The following is a 27,682-nucleotide window of genomic DNA, read 5'->3' on the forward strand; positions in this document are numbered from 1 at the left end:
GGGGCTTGCTGGGATTTGTAGGCTTCTGGACTCCCCGTCTGACGTCGCAGATTTCGGCCCCTTGAGCACTGCGGTGGTGAAGAGGTGGGTGTGTCTGGAGACGGGGTGCGGGGAGGGGCGAGAATTCAGGAGAATTCCTGAACATGAAGGATTAAACATTGAAGAGAAATTAGGGTTGCGGGCACTCAGGAAGGGGCGAACCTACTTCGAAGTGGGGCGCAGAGCGTTGGAGGTGGGGGAGCACAAGTTCTACGGCCAATCAGACATTAGCTAAACTGTTGCCTTAGCAACCAGTCCGGACAGCTAAGCCCGGTCCCTTGCCCCGACTCCTAGGAAATGGGGGGAGCCTGGGCTGTTTAAATGTGTGTAGGCTCGGATGGACAGAAGCAGAATCCCTTTCCTCCCAGCTCTAGTGGCGCTGAAGCTGCGGCTCGGTGGGCGGGGAACGGCCGCGTCCCGGAGCACCACAAACTCCCCGCCGATTGGCCCACAGCCCCTCCGGGGCGGGGTCTGGGGCGGGCCCTCCCGCCCGCTGCGAGGCGAGGACCTCCGGGATTCCTAGAGAGGACTCGGAAGTGCTTTCGGCGGTGGGATTGATGGCTCGACCCTGTTGGACAGGGAAAGCTTGGACTTGCTTACTTCCGGCGAGGAAGTGTTGCGAAGTGTCGGCTTCGGTTTTCTTTCCGTTTGTGGGGAAAAAAACCTGTCTTTCCGAGCGTGGCTGCGGGAGCTTGGTCTCCGGGAGAGCTTCCCGGGACTGGTGCCTGGAGGAAAGGGGATGGGCTTTGTGTCCAGACGGGGGTCCTGTCTCTAACCTTGACCGACCCGGTTTCCGTGACTATGGGGTCAGGGGCGATTCCGAAGACTCCAGGTCCGAGCCTGTACTTATAGCTGTGCTTCTCTTCGGGACCAATGAAGTCTCCTCTTGGTCTGTCATGCTCTTGTGGCATGAAGGACAAGACCCCTTTTGACCGCTGTAATGTGTTTGACCCCTGTTTTGACTTAAGTTTGGCTTGTGATTGAGACAAGCAGAGACTGCATCTGGACTAGTTAGTAAGTCTTGTCCTATTATTTATAAGAAATGTAATGTTCCTCACCATTAAAATTGTATTCGATTAGGCCTGATGTCAGGTTTTTATTGCTTTTCTTTAAATTGTTTAAATGTTGGAAATGTTCTCTATTTATGGGTAGTAATTTTATGGGCGGAGTGACGGCTGTCTTGTAATCTGAATTTTAAAGTAAATTGCACTGTTGAGTTGTCATCTTTAGTACCGATGACCTCTTTGTCAGCTCTCTGCTAATAATGATTTCCAATATATCAGTAGGTTGCACACTCACGGAAGTGCCCTTCAGAAGATCTTAAAGAGCAGAAAACAGATTTGATCTGTGTAACCCCGCTAACCTGGAGAGACATCCTTCTGAGTTGGAATGATAATGACAGAGTCTGGGGAAGTTATAGACTTAGACCCTCCAGCCGAGACTTCACAGGAGCAAGAAGACCTTCTAATAGTGAAGGTGGAAGAAGAAGACTGCACGTGGATGCAGGAGTACAACCCTCCAGTGTTTGAGACTTTTTACCAGCGCTTCAGGCACTTCCAGTATCATGAGGCCTCGGGTCCCCGGGAGGCCCTGAGCCAGCTCCGGGTGCTGTGCTGCGAGTGGCTGAGGCCCGAGCTGCACACCAAGGAGCAGATCCTGGAGCTGTTGGTGCTGGAGCAGTTCCTGACCATCCTCCCTGAAGAGTTTCAGACCTGGGTCAGAGAACATCACCCGGAAAGTGGAGAAGAGGCTGTGGCTGTGGTAGAAAATATACAGAGAGAACTGGATGAACGCAGACAACAGGTGAGTGAAAGGGGAGACACTGGTGCAGTGAGGAAGGAGAGGAAGAGAGTTAGGTGCTGCTGAGCAGGGGTGAGATCCTTGGCGCTCCGGTCCTTCATCCATATTCTTTTGTTCTCCTGGGATTAGGTACACTGTGGAGATTTCCTGCCACTCCAGCAAAGAGAAGCAGTATCCAGTGTGTTAACCTGGAGAAGACAGTCAGCGATTTTATTTCTTTTTAAAATTACTGTATCTGTTTTTTGAATGACATGATGCAAAATTCAAAAGGTGCATAAGGTTGTTATGAAAAGTAAGTTTCCTCTCGCCCCTAAGTCCCCAGCTACCTAATCCTCTTCAGAGGTAGCCACTGTCGCCCAATATCTGTATATCCTTACAGAGAGAGACTTTCTTCTGTGTATATATGAGCACACATGTAGGTGATATGTTTTAAGAAAGCATAGGTGTTTTTAAATCACTGTGCACTTCTGCCTTTTGCTTTTTTCTTACATTTTGGTTTGTTCCATGTTCGTGCAAACAACGCTGCCTCAGTCTCTGAAACTGTGTTATATTTCACTGTGTGGATGAATGTACCAGAATTTTAACTCCTGTTGAAGCCCATTTAAGTCATTCCTTTCGATTGTTTCTGAACTTTTATATAACAAACTTTGCTGCAATGACTTTTACGTACATCATGAATTATAGAATAAATGCTTAGAGGAAGTCCGATTGTTGGCTCAGAGGGCATATGTATTTGTGATTTGTTTTTTCTTAAAGATTATATTTATTCATTTGACAGAGACACAGCGAGAGAGGGGAACACAAGCAGGGGAGCAGGAGAGGGAGAAGCAGGCTTCCTACGGAGCAGGGAGCCTGATGCGGGGCTCGATCCCAGGACCCTGGGATCATGACCCGAGCATAAGGCAGACGCTTAACCACTGGGCCTCCCAGGCACCCCTGCATTTGTAATTTTGACAGCTGTTGACAGATTGCCCTCGGCAGAGCTTAGACCAGTTTTTACGCCCTCCTGCAGGGTACGAGAGAAATTTTTGCTCACAGCCTGATGATGTGATGTTATCCAACTTTTTGTTATTGCTAATCTGAAAGATGCAATATTCCATTACTGTGAGATTTTAGTGTGCATTTCTTATATTATGGGTGAGCTTGACCACAATATATTTTAAAGGGCCATGTGTGTACCCTTTTTTTTTTTTTAAAGTAGCCTCTACACCCAGTGTGGGGCTTGAACTCACAACCCCGAGATCAAGAGTCACATGCTCATTGACTGAGCCAGCCAGGCAGTATATGCGTGTACCCTTTTTTGTGCATTATCTGTTTGCATTATTTATCTATTTGAAAAAAGTAAGCACTGTGTCTGTCATCTGAGTTGCAAGTTTATATTTCCGCTTTATTGTTGGTCTTTGCTCATGGAGATTTTTGTTTTGCAGGGGTTTTAATTTTTAGGTTTTCAATTTATATCTTTTAATTTATGGTTTCTGGGTTTTGTGCCATACTTAGAAAGGTCTTCTCCACTACAGTATTATAAGAAAATTTTCTAATAGTCTTTTCTCAGTTTTTAAGTTTTTATTTATTTATTGTTTTGGTGCACAGTGTTTGATATGGTTATAACTTTCTTTCCCCAGATGTCTGTCCAGTTGTCCCAGCAAACTTGTATAGTAATCCCTTTTGTCCTCTCTGATTAAAATGCTGTCTTTATTACATACCAAATTTCTGCATGTATTTGGGTGTATTTAGGTCTTTTTAATCTGTTTTATTGACCTTATTATCTGTTAATGTTTGAGTTTTTTAATTATCTGAGCTCTGCAAAGTGTTTTGGTATTGATCGGGCTACCCTTTCCTGTTCCAAATTTTGTTCAATATTTTCTTTTTTCCTGATGAACTTTAGAATTACTTACTTTAGTTTTCACCACTCCAAAAATCCTGTTATTTTTTTTGGGGGGGCAGGGGAGGGGGGTTTTGCAGTAAATCATGTATTAATTTAGAGAGGATCAATATCTTTATGTTGTTACATCTTCTTATCTGTTTTTTTTGGTAACTTAACGTATTTACTTGACAGAGAGAGAGACCACAAGTAGGCAGAGCTGCAGGCAGAGGGAGAGCGAGAAACAAGCTCTCTGCTGAGCAGGGAGCCCAATGCTGGGCTTGATCCCAGGATCCTGGGATCGTGACCTGAGCCGAAGGCAGACGCTTAACTGACAGGCGCTCCTGTTCTTGTCTTACTCATTTATAACCTGACCCTCTACCTTCTTGTTGCTAGGGTCACACTTTCTTAAACTTTAATTAATTAATTAATTATTTTAGCGAAGAAACAAAAATTGTGAGACCTTAGGTCACAAGAGTTTGACGTTAGGTGGAGAATTTCCCTCATTCTTTCTTTTTCTTTTCTTTTCTTTTCTTTCTTTCTTTCTTTCTTTCTTTCTTTCTTTCTTTCTTTCTTTAAAAAATATTTATTTGAGAGAGAGAAAGTGCATGGGCAGAGGAGGGATAACCCAATTCCCTGTTGAGCGGGGAGCCTGACATTGGGCTTGATCTCAGGATGCAGGATGCTGAGATCATGACCTGAGCCAAAGTCAGACACTTAACTGCCTGAGCCATCCAGGCGCCCCTCCCTTATTTTTGCCATTGCACTTCATTGTAAGGTTCCAGTCTCATTATTCTTCATATCTGGGTGAGGGGTACTTCAACATTCCAGAACATCCTCAGGCTCTTCAGCTGGTATAATTCCCTCCGTGAGGCAAGTGGGCAGCAAGAGGGAATTGCTACGGACCCTCAGCCAGACCCTTGGCTATACTGAATGATTATCTTCCAGATGGGAATGTCTGAACCTTTCTATTGCCTCCATGAGGACAGAAAGTAAAGGTTCATGGTGACCTCTGGTTATTCCTTTTTTAAGCCTAATTTGGGACATTAACAAACAAGCTTTTCCTTACTTTTTAAAATAATAATATTGAAAAATACAGAGGAAAACAAAACGGATTTTTGAGCCAGGATTGAGAATCACTGTGTACATTTACCTCTCTCATTGTGCTATGCAGCCTGTCTTTGGCAGGGACACAGAGAAAATTAATTTCTTGTTGGTAGTAGGGATTTGAGGCCCATAGAGAGGATTTTTTTAAAAGATTTTGTTTATTTATTTGACAGACAGAGATCCCAAGTAGGCAGAAACCAGGCAGAGAGAGAGAGGGGGGAAGCAGGCTCCCTGCTGAGCAGAGAGCCCGATGCGGGGCTCCATGCCAGGACCCTGGGACCATGACCTGAGCCGAAGGCAGAGGCTTAACCCACTGAGCCACCCAGGTGCCCCAAGAGGGGATTTCCTTAAGGGACCCCGTAGCTCACTTTGTTTGCCTTTCTCTCTGCCTGCCATCTGCATCCCCGACATTGTTCCTCAGCTTTATCTCCAGGCAGTTCTTGTCTCTGGCAGGCCTTTTCCCAGGCTTTATCCCTTACCCCTCCTCCTTGGTGTCTCTGTCCTAGTGTCAGGGAACCTCAAGGGCTACTTTGTTTTTTCGGTGCTGACATGCCCTTTGACATACTTGGCATCATCTTAACTCTAACCCTGAGTGGGTAAGGACACACAAGGACACACAAACTTCCATGCCAAATGATCTTTGCCGCAACTGTTGTGGAGCACCCGTTAACGTGACTCCTGTACCATGTTCTGCGAGTGCTAAGAGGGTGAAAATTTAAAGTTCTTTGAAACATAAGGGAGGGGAAAAGGAGGATGGCAGTTCTCTCTCAATGCAGGATCTTAGTATCTGCTAGGATGCTGCTGAGCTAGTACCTTCCAGAAAAGATAGATTGCGGAGACCAGTTGTGGCAGAGTAATTGTGTATCTGCTAGGGTTGACGGAGAGCCCAGAACAGAAACATGGAGTACTGAGCAGGCGGGTCAGGAACTAGCTCTGGTCTTGGTGTTGGTCTGTCCTACCTGAACGGCATCCACTAAGGAACCGAGTGTGGCTTCCTGAGTCTGTACTGACCTTTTCAACTTCCCTTCTCACTTCTTTCCCCTTCACTAAACTTGACTCACCGTGGCTTTCTTATAGTTCCTTAACTGTACCAGACACTTGTTTTCTGCCTGAGAGTCTTTCTCTCAGATCCAGACACTTCTGACTTTTCTCCTGGCGGGCTTCTTTTGCCCCTAAAGGGCAAACCTAAAGTGTTTACTTAAAGGTGACACTTCCTCAGAAAAGCCTTTCTTGGCCACCCTTTCTAAAGTAGGTCTCATCAGTTCTGTCTTAAGGCACTACTTTCTTCTTTCTAACCATTAACAGTTTGTAATTATTTATTTGTGTGTGAATAAGCTTAATGGAAGTCATCTTCACCTAGAAAGAAACTGTGTTTATTAAGCCGCTGTGTAGTCAGTTTGCCTGGCTCATTGTAGATACACATTAAATATTTGGCAAAAGAGTGAATGGAAGAGTGGGAATTTACTGGATTCTTCCACAGCCCTCTCTGCAACGTGCTGATCAGTGTGGTTGTGCTTGTTAGATCGTGGTGTGTCCCGAAGGGCTTCCTCAGAAGATGGTGCCACCTGGAGTTGTACAGGAGTCCCTCAGCCACCAGCTCCTGTCCGTGGACCCCCAGTCTGAACAAGAGCCACAGAAGCCTCATCTGCTGGAGGAAAATGGTGAGGATGTGAGATTTGGTGGAGCAGATGTGGCTAGAAGTGGGTGGCCAGGCCACGTGGGTAAGCAGTAATTGTGGGAAAGAGACTTCAGGCTGGACAGCCTCTCTGCAGTCAGCAGGTTCGGGAGCTTGGGAAGGGCTGGGGACCTGGCATCGAGTCCTGGGCATTCAGAGAGAGGTCACCTTGTAGGATGGCTCGCGGTGAATGTAGCTGCCAGGATGATGACAGCTCTAAGTGCGGAGGCTGTCAGAACACCTGCAGAAGTCCTTTACGAAAGTGTCGTACTTGTTTTACGACAGTTTTCCAGCTCCAACTCGTCGACTTTGTAGTCTTACTGCTCCCGTAAGAACAGCTCTCCAGTTCCTGACTGCGTTCCTTTCTGGCTCCTCAGTCATTGACCTGGAAATCTTATTTTCAAGCAGGGCTTCGCGGTGACCATTAGAGTGACTGTTCTCTCTCTCTCCTCCCTTGCCCCCCCCACTCAATTTTATTAACTTGTATTAGACACGTGACGGAAGGAAAGTGAACTGATGAGTCTTACTTACGATGGCAAATGTCCACAGGTCTCTAACCCTAATCCGAAACTCTCGCTATCAGATATATTTTAGAAGTCAGAAATTTTCAGATTTATTAAGGGAATATAGGAATATGATTTATATACCCTATAGTACAGTACCAACAGGATTTGAGGTGGGACTCCACAGTGCACACATTAATATTTCGGCAGTGAAATGTATGCAGCTTTGCAGTAAGTAGATTAAATAAAAACTTTCAAGAGCTTCACATCAGTTCTTTTTTTTTTTTTTTGTAATTTATTTTCAGCATAACAGTATTCATTGTTTTTGCACCACACCCAGTGCTCCATGCAATCCGTGCCCTCTCTAATACCCACCGCCTGGTTCTCCCAACCTCCCACCCCCCACTGCTTCAAACCCCTCAGATTGTTTTTCAGAGTCCATAGTCTTTCATGGTTCACCTCCCCTTCCAATTTCCCCCAACTCCCTTCTCCTCTCCATCTCCCCTGGTCTTCCATGCTATTTGTTATGCTCCACAAATAAGTGAAACCATATGATAATTGACTCTCTCTGCTTGACTTATTTCACTCAGCATAATCTCTTCCAGTCCTGGCCATGTTGCTACAAAAGTTCTGGTCAGGTTTTGCTGTCAAATTGATTCAGAGCCTAACTTAATGCGAGGAAGGCCTTCTTTGGTATTTAGCGCTTGGGGATTTCAAAATTGTGGAGAAGGTATCACAAACATGTGTTCCAGGTTTGGCCGCAGCCTTTCTTGTGTTTTCCCCTGAGGGGTCAGCCCTTCCATTTCGCATGCCCCATGGCTCCGGATGGCTCCGGTCTTTTCCAGCTTTCCTTTCACTATGGTAATAATAACAAAAGTTGGAGCAGCAGCAGCCATACTAATATAGTGTTTACTGGGCATCAGCAACTGTCCCAAGTGCTTTACGTGTGGGAATGATTAAGCCCTCAGTGTACCAGAGAAAATAGTTTTTGCTGTTTACCATCTGGGGCCAAGGGACCCTTTTATTTTATTTTATTTTATTTATTATATTATTTTATTATATATATTATATATTTATTTTATGAATAATTTACAAAAGAATCAAAGGATAATAAAAAATAATTCTCAAGGAAATTTTAATAAGAACTAAACCTCTTTATATCAAGTACATTTTGGTAATAGAAACATAAAAAAATGAAAGAATACTGTCACCTAGTACTGTCCTTTTTCCCTTTAGAAAAATGAAAACTGTCCCTTTTGCAAAACTGTCCCCAGAATCTTGTTGCAAAATCTTGCCTGATGAAGTCCTTCCTGTTGAATAATTGACTGGATGAGAATGTCATATTTCCTTTTTGAAATTAAAAATAGAGTGTTTGTTGTCGATTCTTACATTTGAGAAAATTTACCTCTGATATTATTTGTAGAGTCCTTTGAAGATTTGCCCTTTGGGTTCAGCTTCATCGTTATTGTGTAGAAGGCCCTGCTCTGTCTCTTCGCGGTGTCTTCTTACTCATCTAGTAATAGTGAAGTGTCTTCAGCTGCAAATTGTCTTTGCCGATGGGGTGGAAAATGAATTCTGAATTCACAGCTGTACTCAGTGAAAGCTAAAAGCAAGCATCAGCAGTCTTATACCTTCTTGAAGATGATGCAAAACTCTGGGCAGTGAATTTAATACTTGGAGACTAGTGAAGAATGATCACTTATTTCACTCTTATATCATCATCCTCAGTATTTCCTTTATTCTCCTGTTTTCTTACTATTTTAGTTTTTTTTGCCATCGTTGGGAATAATTAATGAATAATGATTAGGAAACATGCAGTAATTCTTAGTATGATGAATTAGGAAAATGTTTTATGATACGGGAAAAATACAGTCACTCAGATCTCAAACGGTCCCCTCCATGTGTAGAAGAGTCCAGTGGACCCATACAGAAATTAGGAGACGGAATGAGTCATATTCTATTCTTTAATAATACTAAAATAATTTTCTTATTGTTCTTCAGAAGACCTCTAAAGGAATAAAAGTCATGTAATTCCAGCCTTTAAAATAGTTAACACTGTTCAGAAAAGAAACCCCAAATCCCAAATTGTGTCTTAATATACTTAGTTGGCCCACACTAATCCAACGTAATAGGTACTACTGTTATCCTCATGTTAGAAATTAAAAAGCTGAGGCCTGGTCAGGTTAGGTAATTCATTCAAGGTCACTGAGCTCTTAGTGACAGAGCTGGGATTCTAACCCCAGCAAAATCCAGTTCTACATTTATCCTTTTACCCAATTCCCAGTTGTGCTGCCCTTGCTTCTCCACCAGGCCCTTCCAAGTGCACTCCTGTCCTATTCCCTCCACTGCCAGAGTCTCATCACGCCAGGCTACTCTGTCTTTCTGTGCCTAGGTACTGCTTCTCTTTTCCGCCTTGTGAGCTAGACCCAGCCAGATTCTTTCTTCCTGCAAAATTATGAGGTTTGTTTTGTGTTTGTTTTGGTTTTTGATTTCCACACACTGGGGAAGGCTGCATTCCTCATGCCTTTGATAGCACTGATGGCTGGTTTTCTGTCTCTGGAACTAATTCCAGCGTGAGAGGGGCAAAGTCATTTGCTAAAAAGCTGAAGAAACAAAAGGTTTTATAGGAACTTCATAAAATAAGTGGAATTGTCTGGAGTATAATTATTTTAATTATTGTAGTTGTAATTGGAAGGTAGTCTATGCTCAAAATCAAAATTACTATTTAAGTACAAACTATATTCATTCTTTCTATTTTTATTTTTATTTTTTTAAGATTTTATTTATTTGACAGACAGAGATCACAAGTAGGCAGAGAGGCAGGCAGAGAGAGGGGGAGGCAGGCTCCCTGCTGAGCAGAGAACCCGATGTGGGGCTCAATACCAGGACCCTGGGATCATGACCTGAGCCGAAGGCAGAGGCTTTAACCCACTGAGCCACCCAGGCACCCCTCATCCCTTCTATTTTTTAATTAAGATTTTATTTATTTATTTGACAGACAGAGATCACAAGTAGTCAGAGAGTCAGGCAGAGAGAGAGGGAAGCAGGCTCCCTGCCAAGCAGAGAGCCCGATGCGGGGCTCAATCCCAGGACCCTGAGATAATAACCCAAGCTGAAGGCAGAGGCCCAACCCACTGAGCCACCCAGGCACCCCTATTCATCTCTTTCTTGGCGTCTTTTTTTGACTCTCTAGCCACACTCCTGGATTCAGCTGCTGTCTCTGCCATCTGTTTTTGGCTTTATCTCTTTTTGTGTCATTGTTGATTACTTCCTAGTCCTTAGAGAGAAGCAGACTACATAAGGACATACATCTTTAGGACCAGGGAAACCATAGCAACGTCTAAACTGTGAGATTAAAGATTAATACCAGGTGCATTTGTCCCAATCAGGGCATACATAGACCATGAGATCGTATGCACCCCCGATCTCAAACAAAGAACAAGCAGAGGTGATAGCAGGGGTCAGAAGGTCACCAACAGACCCTCTAGACATTTCACATGCAATTCATTCTGCTCAGAAAGCACCCTCATCCCCCCCAAGCCCACCCCAACCCTGCTTATCAGAGTCACATTCTGTGAAAAGGCTTTGCTGGTGCTCCCACCTCCTGCTGCTGTGGAGGTGCTCCTGCTTCTAGGTTCCTGTGGGAACTTGAGTAACTTTCAAGTATATTACCCTTACACTGAGCTGGAAGTAAGTGAGGCTCACATGTCTGCTCTCCCCACTAGACAGTAAAGGTTTTGGAAGGCAAGAATTGTTTTATCTTCCTTTCTTATAACACACAATGTAGACTTAGTGCTTTACTAATTGGTTGACTCTCCATCAACCATGGTAGCTTTTGGACGGAGGAGAACGTGGACTAAGACTTTGCTTGTCAAAATGGGGCTCAAGGAGCAGCACCAGAATCACATGGCTTTGTTAGAGGCGCAGGATATGGGGGCCGCTGCAGAACGGCTGAGCCGTATCTGTCCTGTACCAAGACCTCCACATGATTTGTGTGCACATTAAAATTTGGGAAATCCTGGGCTCTCCATAGCACTTCAGCCTCGTGGAAGCTGTGGGACTGGTTGTTCTTTGAGATGATGAGATTTGACCTTGGCAGAGCAGATTGCATCCTTTACAAGTGAATGGCACAGTCTTGAGGTCCCCAGCAGGGATTAGCCTGATTGACTACAGCAGGGAGTCTAGTTTTTGTGGGGAAAGAGAGAGTGTAGTTGGTGTGGGAGGAGCCACAACATGGAGGGCCTTGAGAGCCAAGCAGAAAAATATGGCCTTGCTGTGGCAAGGCGCCATCGTGGATTCTTGAGTGCAAGTAGACCATGATGGCAGTTGGAACTGGACAAAGATATTCTCACTGATGCCTCTTTTTCTCCCCCCTCAGCCCTACCTGCTCTCCAAGTTCCTTCCCTTCCCCTGAAGGACAGCCAGGAGCTGACAGCCTCACTTCTCTCAGCTGGGTCCCAGGTGAGCCGGCGTCCCATGCCCGCAGTGAGGACCCACGTCTGTTCTTGGACAAGGAGGCCCCCTAATCCTGAATCCCCATCAGGAGTTCTGTCTCACTGCAGACCGGGCCCAGCTGGGGTTCCTCCTTGAATGCTGCTTTCCCTTCGAGCCAGTGCTTCCCTCTCGTCTTTGAAGCACAGACCCTCCTGTTTTTTCCCTTCATGCGCCCACTTCCCCTCACTCCAAATCTGAACAGAGGAAATGGGAATTTAGTGGTGATCTCGTGTTTCAGAAGTTGGTGAAAATTGAAGATGTGGCTGATGTGGCTGTATCCTTCATCCTGGAGGAATGGGGACATTTGGACCAGTCCCAGAAGTCCCTCTATAGGGATGACAGGAAGGAGAAATTTGGGAGTATTACTTCCATGGGTAAGAATGATTTCATCTGCATGGATTAGGACATCTTAACTTTGTTATAAAGAGTATTTCTGGCACATCATATAAAAGCATGTATGTGACTTAATTACTGTGATTTTGCTTATTTTTTTTTTTCTGTGAAAGAGTAAATTGACATTCCCCTTTTTTTTCTTATTCAGCTTATTCTGATTATTTCTATCATCATCATCAGGGTATGAGTGAAGTCTGATAATACTTGGGGGATAGTATTTGCAATGCAGCAAATGTTCTCATTTTAGTGCTTTAAGATAAAAGAGCTCAGAGCTGACAGGCTTGGGTTTTAATAGATTCGTAGTAGTTAATTGTATTCTGTTCCTTGACATGTTGAATAATTCCTAACTGAATCATTCTCATCTGTGAAGGCATCTCAGACTTTGCCAAATAACTGCTTATTAGAGTACATTTGACCTTTGAGCAACATAGGGCCAAAGGCGCTGACCCCCCACACAGTCAAAAGTCTGAGTATAACTTTTTTTTTTTAAGATTTTTATTTATTTATTTGACAGACAGAGAGCACAAGTAGGCAGAGAGGCAGGGAAGGGAAGAGAGGAAGGGAAGCAGGCTCCCCGCTGAGCAGAGAGCCTGATGCGGGGCTCGATCCCAGGACCCTGAGGTTGTGACCTGAGCTGAAGGCAGAGGCTTTAACCCACTGAGCCACCCAGGCACCCCATGAGTATAACTTTTGACTCCGCCAAGACTTAACTAGTCATAGCCTACTGTTGAGCTGAAGTCTTCTGATAACATAAAGCCAAAAAATTTATTAAAATTTATAAAAAATAAAAAATAAAAGTAAATTAAAAATTTTAAAAATTAAAAAAAATCATAAAACCGAGTAACACATCGTTTATATATATATGTCATATACTGTGATCTTACATGAAAGTAAGCTAGAGAAAAGGAAGTGTTATTAAAATTGTAAGGAAGAGGAAATGCATTTATGGGATTGTATGTATCAAAGGAAAGTCAAATGTCTGTGGACCTGTGTGGTTCAAACTCGTGTTGTTCAAGGGGCGACTGTGTTATTGGAGGATCTCCCCTTTCACCAGTGCCTGGGGGGCTGGTTGTTCACTCCATCATCATTCTCAGATCGTGGGTGTCTATTTCATGACATCCGCCTGGCCACCTCCATTTTACATGTCCCCATCCCTTCTTGAAATTTTGTGCCCTAAATGAGATTTTGAGCTTGTTTCTAAATTATGATCCTGCAAACTATTACTCAATTATATGCCTGGAACATTTATAAAAAATCTCTCACCGTATAAATGCTGATCTCAGCACCAAAATTTTGGAGCTTATAGCTTTTATCTTCTTTTGAATGAATTCTCTTAGAAGAACCACTACAAACTAAGCACTCTGGTAGACTTCAGGTGAAATACACATATAATGTCAAATCTCTGTCTTTTTTAAAAAAGCTTATTTATTTAATTAGTCTCTATACCCAGCGTGGGGCTCCAACCCACCACTCCAAGATCAAAAGTTTCGTGCTTCTTTGAGCCAGCCAGCCACATATAATGCTAAATTTCTTTTAAGCATTTATACCAGCTTACATTGTTCTAAGAGTTTTAGTTCACTTATAGGCTTTTATTTAAAAAAAAAAAATTGACTCCTACTCTCTGAAATTCTCCGTTTCTTTTACTACTAGTGATACATACTAGTATTTCCTTTTCTTTGATTTGCTTGTTTGTGCCCTCTGAGGCTTTATCTTGTAGGGATATTAGTGATGGTGATTCGTCTCAAAGGATTACTTATGCAGCACAAATGTTATATGCAATGCAGATACTTCTTCATTCTCTTTTTAAGATTTCATTTATTTGATAGAGAGAGACACAGCAAGAGAGGGAACACAAGCAAGGGGAGTGGGAGAGGGAGAAGCAGGCATTCTACTGAGCAGCGACCCTGAGGCGAGGCTCCATCCCAGGATCCTGGGATCATGACCTGAGCCGAAGGCAGACGCTTAATGACTGAGCCACCCAGGCGCCCCTTCATTCTCTTTTTAAATGAATTTCAGATACCTCATATTTCACATTTGAGTCTGGTAGTATCGTATTCTTTTTTTTTTTTTTTTAATTTATTTTCAGCGTAACAGTATTCATTGTTTTTGCACCACACCCAGTGCTCCATGCAATCCGTGCCCTCTCTAATACCCACCACCTGGGTCCCCCAACCTCCCACCCCCCCTCCCCTTCAGACCCCTCAGATTGTTTTTCAGAGTCCATAGTCTCTCTTGGTTCACCTCCCCTTCCAATTTCCCTCAACTCCCTTCTCCTCTCCATCTCCCCATGTCCTCCATGCTATTTGTTATGCTCCGCAAATAATTGAAACCATATGATAACCGTTTTCTTTTTTTCAGTTACTTTGCAGGCATTTAATGAATTTCAGACTTTGAGTACTTGGCACAGTTTTTCTTTATATTGTTTTCCAAGCAGTTGTAACTTTGTCCTTTCTTTCTTTTTTTAAAAAATTTTTTTAATTTTCAGCATAACCGTGTTCCTTGTTTTTGCACCACACCCAGTGCTCCATGCAATCCGTGCCCTCTATAATACCCACCACCTGGTACCCCGACCTCCCACCCCCCGCCCCTTCAAAACCCTCAGATTGTTTTTCAGAGTCCATAGTCTCTCATGGTTCACCTCCCCTTCCAATTTCCCCCAACTCCCTTCTCCTCTCTAACTCCCCATGTCCTCCATGCTATTTGCTATGCTCCACAAATAAGTGAAACCATATGATAATTGACTCTCTCTGCTTGACTTATTTCACTCAGCATAATCTCTTCCAGTCCCGTCCGTGTTGCTACAAAAGTTGGGTATTCGTCCTTTCTGATGGAGGCATAATACTCCATAGTGTATATGGGCCACATCTTCCTTATCCATTCGTCCGTTGAAGGTCATCTTGGTTCTTTCCACAGTTGGGCGACTGTGGCCATTGCTGCTCTAAATATTGGGGTACAGATGGCCCTTCTTTTCATTACATCTGTATCTTTGGGGTAAATCCCCAGTAGTGCAATTGCAGGGTCATAGGGAAGCTCTATTTTTAATTTCTTTGTCCTTTCTGATTTTTTTTAATCCATCTGTTCATTACAAGCTCTTTACAACTCTAGTGTACTCCTACATTAAGAACACATTAGAGTATTTCTGCCCCTTATCTTCTCTGGGAAGGCCACATTAGATTATTTTCATGCCTTTGTGTTCTTAACAGCATTGAGAAGGTCAGGATTTGGGGTGCCTGTGTGGCTCATTTGGTTAAGGGTCTGCCTTTGGCTTAGGCCATGATCCATTGGTCCCGGGATCAAGCCCTGTGTCAGGTTTCCTGCTCAGTGGACAGCCTCTGCTTCTCCCTCTCCTTCTGCACCTCCCCCGTTCATGCTCTCTTTCTTGCTTCTGTCTTAAATGAATTAAAAAAAAAAAAAAAAAAGGAGGAGGCCAGGGTTTTTAAAGTATCCGTCAGATTCAGAGAGAGATTTTTTAAAACAATAGATGTATCCTGGAGACAGCCATTTCAGTGGGGTGTCCGGGATGTTGGGGAACAAGAGACAGTTTCTATTAAGATAGCAAAGGAGAGGAATTTGAGAAGGCTATCACATAAACCTTCGAGAACATTGTGAAGTTAAAAAGAAAGAGGGCTTATCACTGTAAGAGTACATGGCTTAGGTGGATAGCTTGGTTTTGTATGTTCTCTTTTTTCTTTCTTTCTTTTTTATTGGGAGGGGCAGAGGGGGAAGGAAGAGAGAGAATCTCCAGCAGACTCCTCACTGAGCCACAGAGCTTGATTTCACAACCCAGAGATCATGACCTGAGCCAAAATTAAAGAATCAGCCGGTTAACTGACTGAGCCACCCAGGTGCCTCTGGACGTTCTCCTTTTCAGTGGGAGAGTTCTAAGCAGACTTAAATGCAACTGGAAAAAAAAAAAAAAAACTAGTAAAGAGTGAATTGAAATGTTGGGACAAGGAAGAGGAGATCGTTGATGAGGGTGGTCCCTCAAAAGTGGGATGGCATTGGGAGGTCCAGGGTGCAGGAGCGAGGCTTGGCCTTTGGCCACGGAGACAGCACTTCTTCCCCCATGATGGGAGGCTGACCGAGGAAGGCAGCCAGCAAGCTTTTGGTTCCGGCTATAGGGTGTTCAAGGAGCTTTGCCTTTCTTTGAAATAGGAGACAGTCACCTGTTGAGAACGAGCAGGTGATGAAGTAGGTGGCAGAGTAGAGGTTCGAATACACTGACAAACTTTAGTTTGAAAGAGGCCGTAGGGGCACCTGAGTGGCTCAGTGGGTTAGAGCCTCTGCCTTCGGCTCAGGTGTGATCCCGGGGTCCCTGGGATCGAGCCCCGCATTGGGCTCTCTGCTCAGCAGGAAGCCTGCTTCTCCCCCTCTCTCCCTCTATGCCTGCCTCTCTGCCTACTTGTGATTTCTGTCTGTCAAATAAATAAAATCTTAAAAAAAAAAAAAAAGGCCGTACATACACATAGTAAAACATATTCGAATAGTATAAATGGGTCTAAAGTAAAAAACTGAGTTACCAACCCCAGTCCTCAGTCTTCTGTTGACTATTACCAATTTCTGGATTGTATCTCTAGGCATATTCTGTATACACACGTTTTTGCAAAAATGATAACGTACCATACAGTTATCTGGAATTTTAAAGTAACAGTGATGTATCTTGGAAGCCACGATGGAGATATTTTGACATTGCTGATGAGAAGAATGAGTGGGGAAAGGAGCCAACCGTAGGAACGTAGAATGCCAGACAGGGCAGCAGTGAGGTTGAAGGGCCTGGATATTTAAAGCATCAAGTCTGCCTGATTTGTTTTTGTCTCCTCTGCCCCCCACCATTGTATTACTAACTAGCTGGGTAGAGCATTGAGCAAGAAGCATAGTCCTCTGTCAGATATGCAGATAAACCAAGAACATCAATAGAAAGTTTGTCGTGTACGTGGTAAAGAGGTGGGAAAAGAGGAAAAAAGTAAATCTGAACCCATTGGTGTGATAACCTATATAATCACTTTCTCTGGAAAAGGGCAGTTGTTAATAGAACAAGAGAGGTGCATTGGGCTAATCTGATTTTTTTTTTTTTCTTTGAATTCATCCCTGGAAACAGAAAACCATGTGCTTTTTTGACTGGTTGAATGGGAGAGAATTCTGGTAAGAATAGAATGTATGGGCATAAGCAGATGTGAATAAAAGAGAAAAAGAAAGCCTGTGATGACAGGAAGATTACTTGCTTACTTAAATGGGGGAGGAAAAAACCCATTCTTTTTGTGTATATGTTTGTTTCTACTATCAAGATGTCTTTTAGGAAGAGTAAAAAGAGTTTTACGAAATTGAAATGCAAGTTTTCTTGATGGTATAAGAATTACAACTTCTCACTATGAAAAAAAGGTTAGTAATAGTATCTACCTCAGAAGGGCATTGCTGGGGGCGCCTGGGTGCCTCAGTTGGTTAAGTGACTGCCTTCGGCTCAGATCATGATCCCGGAGTCCCGGGATCGAGTCCCGCATTGGGCTCCCAGCTCCATGGGGAGTCTGCTTCTCCCCTCTCATGCTCTCTCTCTCTTTCATTCTCTCTCTCAAATAAATAAATAAATAAATAAAAAATCTTAAAAAAAAAAAAAGGTCATTGTTAGGATAAAATGCCGTCAAATTTATAGGTCTGGTCCATAGCAGCACTTAGCAAATGGTATCTCTCATTACCATGATTCTGTAATTTTTGAAAACAGCTTTTCAGTTTACAAAAAGAAAAATCTTATTAGAAAGTTCTCGATAGGCCCTTGTCTCTCTGTCTCTCTCTAGCATATAAAAAATAATAGTCCCTATTTTTTTAAAGATTTTATTTATTTATTTGACAGATCACAAGTAGGCAGAGAGACAGGCAGAGAGAAAGGAGGAAGCAGGCTCCCTGCTGAGCAGAGAGCCCGATGTAGGGCTCCATCCCAAGGACCCTGAGATCATGACCCGAACTGAAGGCAGAGGCTTTCATCCACTGAGCCACCCAGGCACCACCAATAGTCCCTATTTTTAACTACTGAAGATTTATCTCTGCAAAGCATAATAAATGTCCATGCTTCAAGTGAAATGTGGGTTGCCAGTCGGGTTACACTGGAGGTGATTGTGGTCTCTCCAGCGTCTGTAGTCATCAATGACTATTAGGTATTAAGCTAGCTCTTAACAGTACTAGATTCTTCCCTGGGTATAGGAAGAATGCATTTTTTCCTTTAGACTAATTCATACCAAACAGATTCTTGGGGGATTAAAAAAGCTGGAAAGATCATCTTTCTTCTCCATGCTGTAAATGAACAGACAGAAGGAGGTGAAGATTGGGTTAGCTGCACAACCCAGTACCACATTTTAGGAAGAAGATTTACTGTTGCACAGGTGGGCACAGATAGGTCCTGTTAAATACGCCACCAGGAGGGCGTCACCTTCATTAAGTAGAAGGACTGCTCTCCTGGTTTCATCCGTTTGGTGCATTCTTGCCAGCGCTTCTGTCCCCAGCCTGTTTCCACCAGGGGATTCTTTGTCCCCTCCCTGGAGCATAAAGCCGCCTTTGCCAAGTCCTGTGGTGCTAGCACATGTTCGGCTTCATAATTACCCATGTCCTTCAGTCATTTTGTTTCTTCTCGTATGGGGAATAGCTAATCTGTTTTCCTTCTATTACTTCAGATTATGAATCTGGGCATGACAATGTGGAACTCGCCGTCAAGCAGATTTCTGATGACGCTGAACCCCACTGGATGACGTCAGGAAGCCCTGCAAGAAATGTTCCCCAGAGTCAAGGGTTTGGAGAAGTTAGTGACCTTCACAGCATGGTAGAGAGGTGGCAAGTAAACCCCGCAGCGGGGAAATCAAGGCAGAATCCTTCCCAGAAAAGAGATCTCAGTGCCATCGCGGACGCTCACCGTAAGCAAAACACAAGTGGCGAGAGAGGTCACAAATGTAATGATTGTGGTAAATTTTTCCTTCAAGCCTCAAACTTCATTCAGCATCGGCGAATCCACACTGGAGAAAAACCATTCAAGTGTGCTGAATGTGGGAAAAGCTACAATCAGCGCGTGCATCTGACTCAGCACCAGCGTGTCCACACTGGCGAGAAGCCTTACAAGTGTCAGGTGTGCGGAAAAGCCTTCCGTGTGAGCTCACACCTCGTCCAGCATCACAGCGTGCACAGCGGAGAGAGACCTTACGGCTGTACCGAGTGCGGGAAAAACTTCGGCCGGCACTCGCATCTGATCGAGCATCTGAAACGCCACTACAGAGAGAAATCCCAAAGATGTACGTATCAGGGGTTTGTGTTTGGAGAATAGGTGGAGGCGAAAATGGTTTTATGAGCTTAGAGCAACAGGACAGACATGTTGTGCTACTGGGAGCAGTAGCTAAGGGGCAGAGATCACAGTCCGTTTTATTCTTTGATACTTTAATGAGTCCAGTGAGTGGGCAAACCTATGCCCTCTGCCCTCCCCAGCTTCCCTCTTCCCAGAGGTACCTGCTTTCAGCTTTCTTTCTTTCTTTTTTTTTTTTTAAAGATTTTATTTATTTATTTGACAGAGAGAGATCACAAGTAGGCCTAGAGGCAGGCAGAGAGCGGGGAAGGGAAGCAGGCTCCCTGCCGAGCAGAGAGCCCGATGTGGGGCTCGAACCTAGGACCCTGGGATCGTTACCCGAGCCAAAGGCAGAGGCTTTAACTCACTGAGCCACCCAGGCGCCCCTGCTCTCAGCTTTCTTACCTGTTTCTTCTGGTAATTCCCTATTTTTTTTTTAAGATTTTATTTATTTATTTCAGAGGGAGATAGAACAGGAGCAGGGGTTAGGGAGAGGGAGAGGCATGTTCCCTGCCAAGCAGTGAGGGGAGCCCAATGTGGGGTTCGATCCCCAGACCCCAGGATTATGACCTGGGCTGAACGCAGACGCTTAACTGACTGAGCCACCCAGGCGCCCCTGGTAATTCCTTCTCTGTCAGTCATATGGCTATTGCCCGACTTCCCGATTTTAAACATTATCTCTTGTCTTTCTGTGGTAGTAAATGAGGATTTTTGGCTCTCCCGCATGCTTCCTTAAGACCCTTTTTCTCGTTTTGCTAACTTACATTTTATTTTAAAATGATAAAATAATACTAGACCAGGAAGTTGGAGGAAAGGAAGCAGGGTCCACAGTCCCACCATCCTAACAGAACTGTTATTATTTAGTGTATTCCCTCTATCTTTTTTTTCCACAAGCTTATTTTTATGTAGGTGAACTTAGAGGGTACAGCTAAATATTAGACACACTTTGTCCAGTATGGCTCGGCCCTCCTGTCATTTCTGACAACCTGCCGTTGTGTGGAGATGCCAACACTTAGCTGTTCCTCAGTTGAACTTCGAATTGTTTTTTGCTTTTGTCCTGATAATTTTTTAAAAATATATTTAGAATTATTTCCTTATAGATGCCCAGAAGGGGATTAGTGAATGAAAGGTCAAAAACATTTTTACAGGTCTTTTTTTTTTTTTAAGATTTTATTTGTTGGGGTGCCTAGGTGGCTCAGTGGGTTAAAGCCTCTGCATTCGGCTCAGGTCATGATCCCAGGGTCCTGGGATCGAGCCCCGCTTCGGGTTCTCTGCTCAGCAGGGAGCCTGCTTCCCCCTCTCTCTCTGACTGCCTCTCTGTCTACTTGTGATCTCTGTCTGACAAATAAATAGTCTTAAAAAAAAAAAACTGGTGACATTTCCATTTCCTCTTTATTCTTTCAGGCAATGACAAAAGAAGTAAGAATATAAAATTGAATGTTAAGAAGAAAATTTCAGAATTTTCAGAAGCAGATGTGGAACTATCAGGAAGAATCCAAAGAAATGTTTCTGAAGGTCAAGATTTTGGAGAAGGCCATGAACACCCAGGCCAGTTGGATAGAAAGCAGGGAATTCCCAGGAAGGAGATACTAGGACAGCCCTCTTCAAAGAGGATAAATTTCAATGAAGTCACATACGTGCACAAAAAATCAGCTGCAGGAGAGAGACCACACAAATGTAATGAATGCGGAAAAAGCTTTATTCAGAGTGCACATCTGATTCAACATCAACGAATACACACGGGGGAGAAGCCCTTTAGGTGTGATGAATGTGGGAAAAGCTACAACCAGCGTGTGCATCTCACTCAGCATCAGCGCGTCCACACTGGCGAGAAGCCCTACACCTGTCACTTGTGTGGGAAAGCGTTTAGGGTGAGGTCCCATCTCGTTCAGCATCAGAGCGTGCACAGTGGGGAGAGACCCTTTAAGTGTAGCGAGTGCGGCAAAGGCTTTGGCAGGCGGTCCCACCTTGCGGGGCATCTGAGACTCCACTCTAGAGAGAAATCCCATCAGTGTCGTGAGTGTGGAGAAATCTTTTTTCAGTACGTTAGCCTCATTGAACATCAGGTGCTCCACATGGGTCAGAGCAATGAAAAAAATGGCATTTGTGAGGAAGCATATAGTTGGAACCTGACCGTGATTGAAGATAAGAAGATTGAGTTACAAGAGCAGCCTTACAAGTGTGATATCTGTGGCAAAGGCTTTAGTTATAGTGCAGACCTTATTCAGCACTACAGAACTCACAGTGCAGAGAAGACGCATAAATGTGACATATGTAGAGAAGGCGCTGGCCAGTGTCCCCACGTAAAACAACCTCAAAAAACCTACTCCAGCATGAAATCTCATCAATGCAACGAGTGTGGCAGAGGCTTCACTCTGAAATCCCATCTTAATCAGCATCAGAGAATCCATACTGGTGAGAAACCCTTTCAGTGCAAAGAATGCGGAATGAGGTTCAGCTGGAGTTGTAGCCTCTTCAAACATCTGAGAAGTCATGAGAGGACAGATCCCGTAAATACTTGAAGTGGATAGATGTTTCCGTTGTAGAACAGCTCTTACTCAATTTTAGAGAAGCCTTCCTAAGAGAAACCCTACTCCTATAATGAATGTAATAACAACTTCCAGCATTCTCTCCAGTGTAACCATCAAACCTACAGATTGGTTGAAATCCTTCAGTTAGAACTTAGGGACACTGGGGAACCCACAGTGAGTAGATACCTATTTGCTTTCCTCATTGAGAAATGCTTTTGTTAGCATCTTCATGCTTAAGAATCTAGACAAGAGAGAATCCATGGATACGGTGGATGAAGGAGAGCCTTCAGGTGGCACTTGTTTTTTGGTTGCATCTCAGAGAGCTCACACTGAGAAAAGCCTCATGAATGCAGTAGAAATAAGCTTTATTTGTAGTTTCTGCCTTGTTTGACAGCTTATTCAGGGAAGAGCACAGTGAAAGGAAGAGAGAACTCTTCAGCATGATTTCTGTTTTGGTACCTCAGCAACGAACCTTTTCTAGAAACGAGGATCGCAGCCACTAGAATGCTCCAGCTGTTATGCCCATCTTGAGTATTAAAGGCTTTAAAAAGAAATCGACTTAAGGTATTTATATTCTGGCAAAACTGGGGTTCAGAGGCTGGATGGTATGTGTTCCTGTTGCATTATTTGGCCTCTGACTTCTCCATGAAACATTTTCTGCCTTGTTTTTGTTTTGATCCTATTAGCATCAAAGGTAGCTGGTAGCAAGAAGAGTTAAGTGTGTAAATTTAGGAGAGAAACTGTTGGTCAGTCACATCTTACAGGGAAGAGAGAGGGACCTTAGGAAGAGAGAAAAGAAAATAGGCCAAATGTGGGCTGGTTTTCAGTCTGTCACCCACAAGATGGAGGGCAACTGGGTCCATGGAAGGACTTGGACCAAATTAAGTTAAGAATCTTGGTCCAAGGAGGATGTGTCGCAATTCCAGTTGCTCTGGAGATAGACCTCCTCCCTAGGATAATGGTGTGTAGAATAAGTGTCAGTTTGGATTGCTGTTGGATTTGAAAGTAAACCATAATCGGGAGCAGAAAGGTACAACTTCTGGTTAGCCCTGCTTTGTTGGAAGGTCGTGGGGAAAAGATGACATGGATAAGAGGGTTAATTTGAGCCTCTTTGCTACAGACAGGGAGAGTGTGCTTCTGGGAACTGCTTCTGCTGACCGCTGGGCTTACAATAAACAATAAATAGTTGTTGACTGTATGTTTTGTACACTGGTGCCCTGCCCAGATCCCCATTACCAAGCTGGCACGCCCATCCCCTGGCCACCGAGTTTTGGCTGCTGAGTACTCACAACTCTCCCCCTTCTCGAGAGACTCTGGAAAGTTGTCCTCAGATGATGGGAGATTCCTCACAGGAGTTAGCTCTCCTCCATACCCACCAGCCAGAGGCTGATTGATATGGGGGATACAAAAGGCCGATTCACTAGGTCTGTCTCAGTTGGGGACGGGGAGAACTGGTTCATTTACTCTCCAGAACTCTCCTTTGTGGATCAGGCCAGACTGTATCTGAGACTGCATCCATGCTTCGTTCTTGCCTCTCTCTATCCTGTTTCATTCCTACCCATAAAGACTTTTCTGGAAGGGACACCTGGCTGGCTCAGATGGGGGAGCATGTGACTCCTGATCTTGGGGTCATGAATTCAAGCCTCACTTGGGGCATAGGATTTGCTTAAAAAATAAAAAAACACAAAATTTTTCCTGAAGAGCACTTCCCCAACAAATCACATGGCTCTGGATCCCTTTCTCAGGCTCTGCTTTAGGGAATCTGATCTAAGACATTGGTGCCATGAGTGGTCCCAGGAAGCTGAATATAAGAATGGATAGTGGAGTTGACCACTCAGCCAGGAGGCAGGGAGGACCCCCATCACTGCTGGTGCGTGGAGTACTGGTAGTTTCTGGTGTGAGGTTGTGGGACAGTTTTGGGACACTCACTGTGGTGAACTGGGAGGGGATATAAGTAGAAAGGGAGGCGCTGCTGGCTTATGTAGGGTTTGGGTGGAAAACAAAATAATAGAAAGGTTATGGAATTGGGTGGCTTTTGCTGAAAGCCATTAGTTGCTTAAAGAGACAATGACACCCTTGGGACAGGTAACCACCAATTTCATGTAAAGTGAGTGTCGGAGGGCCTCACTGGTAGCATTTAAGAAGTCTCCAACAAAGAGAATCACTACCGAAGGTCTGATACAAGACCTAATGGAGAAGGAACACTTCAGTGAAGCCTGGTATTAGTGTTTATTGAGCATTTGCCATGTTCTAAACATCGTGTGTTTTATTGGATCATCTCTCTTTAAAACTGAAGTTTACAATAGTTAATTCACGTGCCCAAAGTCACAGAGCATGTGGCAGAACTAGTATTTGAACCCAGCCAGACCATGTTCCACTTTGCCTCCAAATCTAAACTCATAAGCAGTAAACTATATTATGTCTTACATTATTTTTTTAAAAGGCTTTTTAATTTATTTATTATTATTTTTTTTTTTAGAGAGAGCTATGTGTGCGTGGGCACCTGACCTGGGACAAGGGTGTGAGAAGGGGAGGGAGAGAGAATCCTAAACAGGCTCCACGCCCAGCGTGGAACCCAACTTGGGACTCTGTCTCACAACCGGAGATCATGACCTGAACCAAAATCCAGAGTCGGTCACTTAACTGACTGAGCCACCCAGGCACACCTGTCTTTTATTATTAAACATCAAACATTACAAAGTGGCAAAACTCTGTTTTTGTCACCTGTGTGAAAAAGAATTCTGATTCAAGATACCATAAAATCATAGTTACAAAATCTTAAAATTGTCACAGGTCCCATGGGATTATCACCCCCACCCGACGGAGGAATCCCCAGTTTTCAGGCACATTTATGTAACAAATGCTTAATCAACATGAACTTGAGAAAACATTTTCTGACAGTTGGTTATCCAGTTTCTGATTGCCAGAAACATCTTCCTGAGCTGACAACTATGTTGATCTGTCTTACAGATCAGACTTACAGCTTTCTTTCCTTCATTGCTTCTGGGTGCAGGAAGACAAAAAAAAAAAAAAAAAAAAAAAAGACAGTTTTGTGATTTCAATGTTTGAAAAGCTTTTTGGTGTTAGTCACCGTATCCATCATACCTTCTCTTCCAAACCTCCAAAAGGAAAGGGAAACAAAACATTAGGGTCATACATTTTATTTTGCTCGAGTTTGGGCAAGTCAGAATAAGATTTGTTGGCTTGAGACACTACTTTCTTAACCTTTTTAATATTGCAAAATTGGAGGCGACTAAGGCAAAAAGGGAACAGAACCGTAGAATCTATGTTCCAATCAATAACATCAGTAAATGGGTGCATGGAGCATGTTTTTAGAAAATGTTTGCTATGGTACTGGGAGCAGAGAGGAAACCTGTGATTGGTTCTATAAAAATTTTCTATTGTTTCTCCAAAAGTACTGGAACCATTAGAGCACAGCTAGGTCCTCGGTCATTATCTTGAGGTACTTTCCCTACAGAAGGAACTTGTGACCTGCACCTTCCACCCTGGAGGCTAGATTCCCCATAGTTCCCTTCCTTCTTTCTCACTGGGGCGAAAATGCTTCTAAACTTTGGTCTTTTTCCCAGTCTGAGGAGGCTAAATCCCCCTGCCTATGTAAAAGATCAGGGAACCACCAAGATGGTGAGACCTCCCGGATTCCTAGAGAGCACCAATGACATGGAGCAAGGCGGGGCGGAGCTTTGAAGCACTTTTGGTGGGATTTCTGGGACTTGTATTTGTCCTAAGGTCTGGTTCTGCTGGTCTTCCTTCTCCCGGGTGGACCCCTCCGGCTCCGAGTTCTGGTGTGCAGGGTGGTGGAGGGGTCACCCCAGCAGGATGTGGAAGGAAGCCCCTCTGCCAGGGTGCCCTCGCCCCTGCCCAGCCCAGCTTTGTGCTTTGACTTAAACCTAAGTGATGGGATCCATCAGGAAAGGCGTGGGAGGAAAGACATGAGCGTTCTTTCTGCCCTTGTACAGACTTCTAGAATGATTTCACCAGTAAGTGCAGTTCTGGTGGTTTAGACCCGAGGAGAAAGAAACCTAGAGAAGGTCCAGAAAAAGAAAACTACACAAATCAGGGTGACCACCGAGTTGAACCTTCAGATCACATGTAGTAGAACTAGAAGACACATTTGAAATCAGAATGATGCAGGGAGAACAAGTAAGGGTAGGAAAGTAAGGAAGTACCTACAGAGATACAGAAAATGTAGCAGATTAAAAAAAAAAAAGGAATATTCAAGGATGAACACCAAAATGGAGGAACTAGCAGGTCTTAGACTTGATGTCAAGGACAATTTTACCTCCTTACATCTGCCTCTTGGTACTTCTGAGCATAATAAACCATGAGTTTGGTGCAGTATAGCAACTGCTTTATTTTATCCTTGGCCGGAACTATTACAAGTACAGTACACATGCCTGGTTGTGAGCGCTACCAGGAGAAAATAGGATGGGTTGTGTTAGTACAAACGTATCACTCAGTCTAGATAAACCACCTTAAACCCTTGGGTTATCTTGTTTCTATGAGGAAAAAGCAGCTTAGATTTGTTGTGCATCCGACAACGTGTTTGTTGTGTTTGTTTCTACGCTGAATACTTTACCTGGTAAGTTAGTATGCTCTGCCCCTAGAACTAAATGCTGCAGAAAGGGTGACTCAAACAACAGAAGCTAATTTTTTTTTTTTACAGTTTTGGAGGCTGGAAGTGAGAGATCCAAGTGACAGCAGAGTTGGTTTCTACTGTGCCCTCTTCTAGGCTTGAGGACAGCGGCCTTCTTGCTGTGTCCTCACGTGGGCTTTCTCCTGTGTGCATGCACTCCTGGATGTAAGGACATAAGTCCTAGAGATGACGGCCAACCCTGTGACCTCATTTCACTTTACCCCCTTGTCTCCAAATGCAGTCACATTGGGGGTTGGGGCTTCAATGTATGAATTTTGGGAGACACAATTCTGTCCCACTTAGGAGGGTATTTTCAACGTACTGGCTTCCAGTGTGTTCCCAATACATGTAGATGTACAATACAATACATTTTTAATAACTACTTAGTAGTGTGTCCCAATTTTATTGTATTTTTAAAAAAAGATTTTATTTATTTATTGGACAGAGAAAGACAGCTAGAGAGGGAAACCCAAGCAGGGGAAGTGGGAGAGGGAGAGAGAAGCAGGCTCCCCCGCAAACGGGGAGCCCAATGCAGGGCTCAATCCCAGGATCGTGGGATCATGACCAGAGCCAAAGGCAGATGCTCAACAATTGAGCCACCCAGGCACCCCAGGTGCATCCCAGTTTTAGTTGGTCAATCCAAGCTTCAGAAGGTTACTAAGGTCAGATAGGTAGATGGGCAGTAAGGATCGGAGACAGAATTCATCTGTCCAGTTCTAGATCCTGAATTCTTTCTCACCAGCACGTGGCGTATCTTTTTTTTTTTTTTTTAAGTATTCCTTTGAATACACCCTGTTTATATAGTGCTTTAAGTTGTAAGACTGAAGTTTTGAAGACCATAGGAAATAGGAATTTTTCCTATGCTCTTCAAAAGCTCTGCAGGGAAAGCAAGCAGTATAGTCCTCACTTTACAGAAGAAGAGATGGAGGCACAGAGATAGGACTTCACTGTGACTTGTTATCTCTGAAACGGAGGCTGGAGCCTCAGGTGTCCTCAGTGTAACGTAGACAGTGCTCCACACTACAGTGAGAGACAAGGTCTGTACATGATGTTTTCAGCTTTCTAATTCCAGCAGCAGATTGAGTGAGCTTCACTCCCCATTCCAACATCTTCCCAGATAAAGACGGGTAATACGTGCTCTCCCAGAGGGGTCACTGCAGTTCCAAATTGTCCCTGGTTGAATGGTGCTGGTGAGATACGTGTACTAGTTACTGTCATCATGAGAAAGCACAAAGGAAGCAGGTATTTGATCCAGAGGGGCAGGATTTTAGTAGGAAAAGACCCTTCATAAACTCAGGAGGATGGTGCTT

At 43.9% G+C, this 27,682-nt stretch overlaps 1 protein-coding gene across 13 annotated transcripts; it reads left to right on the top strand.

Annotated features, from left to right (window-relative positions):
- On the top strand, positions 1-26,754 carry ZKSCAN5 (zinc finger with KRAB and SCAN domains 5). Of its 13 annotated transcripts, none has more exons than XM_082712716.1 (8): positions 522-1,053; positions 1,323-1,842; positions 1,969-2,131; positions 6,330-6,468; positions 11,364-11,446; positions 11,718-11,853; positions 18,532-19,140; positions 20,592-22,272. In XM_082712716.1, the coding sequence occupies exons 4-8, from the start codon at positions 6,363-6,365 to the stop codon at positions 21,707-21,709; spliced, it is 2,052 nt and encodes a 683-aa protein (XP_082568842.1). In that variant the 5' UTR covers positions 522-1,053; positions 1,323-1,842; positions 1,969-2,131; positions 6,330-6,362; the 3' UTR covers positions 21,710-22,272. The 13 variants fall into 13 exon arrangements, with proteins under 13 accessions (XP_082568840.1, XP_082568830.1, XP_082568834.1 ...); XM_082712705.1 differs by having other exon boundaries at positions 553-1,053; positions 11,721-11,853; XM_082712714.1 differs by lacking the exons at positions 522-1,053; positions 1,969-2,131 and adding an exon at positions 1-84 and having other exon boundaries at positions 11,721-11,853.
- The last annotated feature ends 928 nt before the right edge of the window (positions 26,755-27,682 follow it).

This window comes from Mustela nivalis (genome assembly GCF_964662115.1).
Source record: "Mustela nivalis genome assembly, chromosome: 19".
Classification (NCBI taxonomy): Eukaryota; Metazoa; Chordata; class Mammalia; order Carnivora; family Mustelidae; genus Mustela; species Mustela nivalis.

Bases quoted from the DNA above. Each gene is read 5' to 3' on its own strand.
- ZKSCAN5 (XM_082712704.1), top strand. From the start codon at position 1,429: ATGATAATGACAGAGTCTGGGGAAGTTATAGACTTAGACCCTCCAGCC. The intron at 11,854-18,531 runs GTAAGAATGATT...CTATTACTTCAG, and splicing joins TGGGAGTATTACTTCCATGG to ATTATGAATCTGGGCATGAC. The intron at 19,141-20,591 runs GTACGTATCAGG...TTATTCTTTCAG, and splicing joins CAGAGAGAAATCCCAAAGAT to GCAATGACAAAAGAAGTAAG.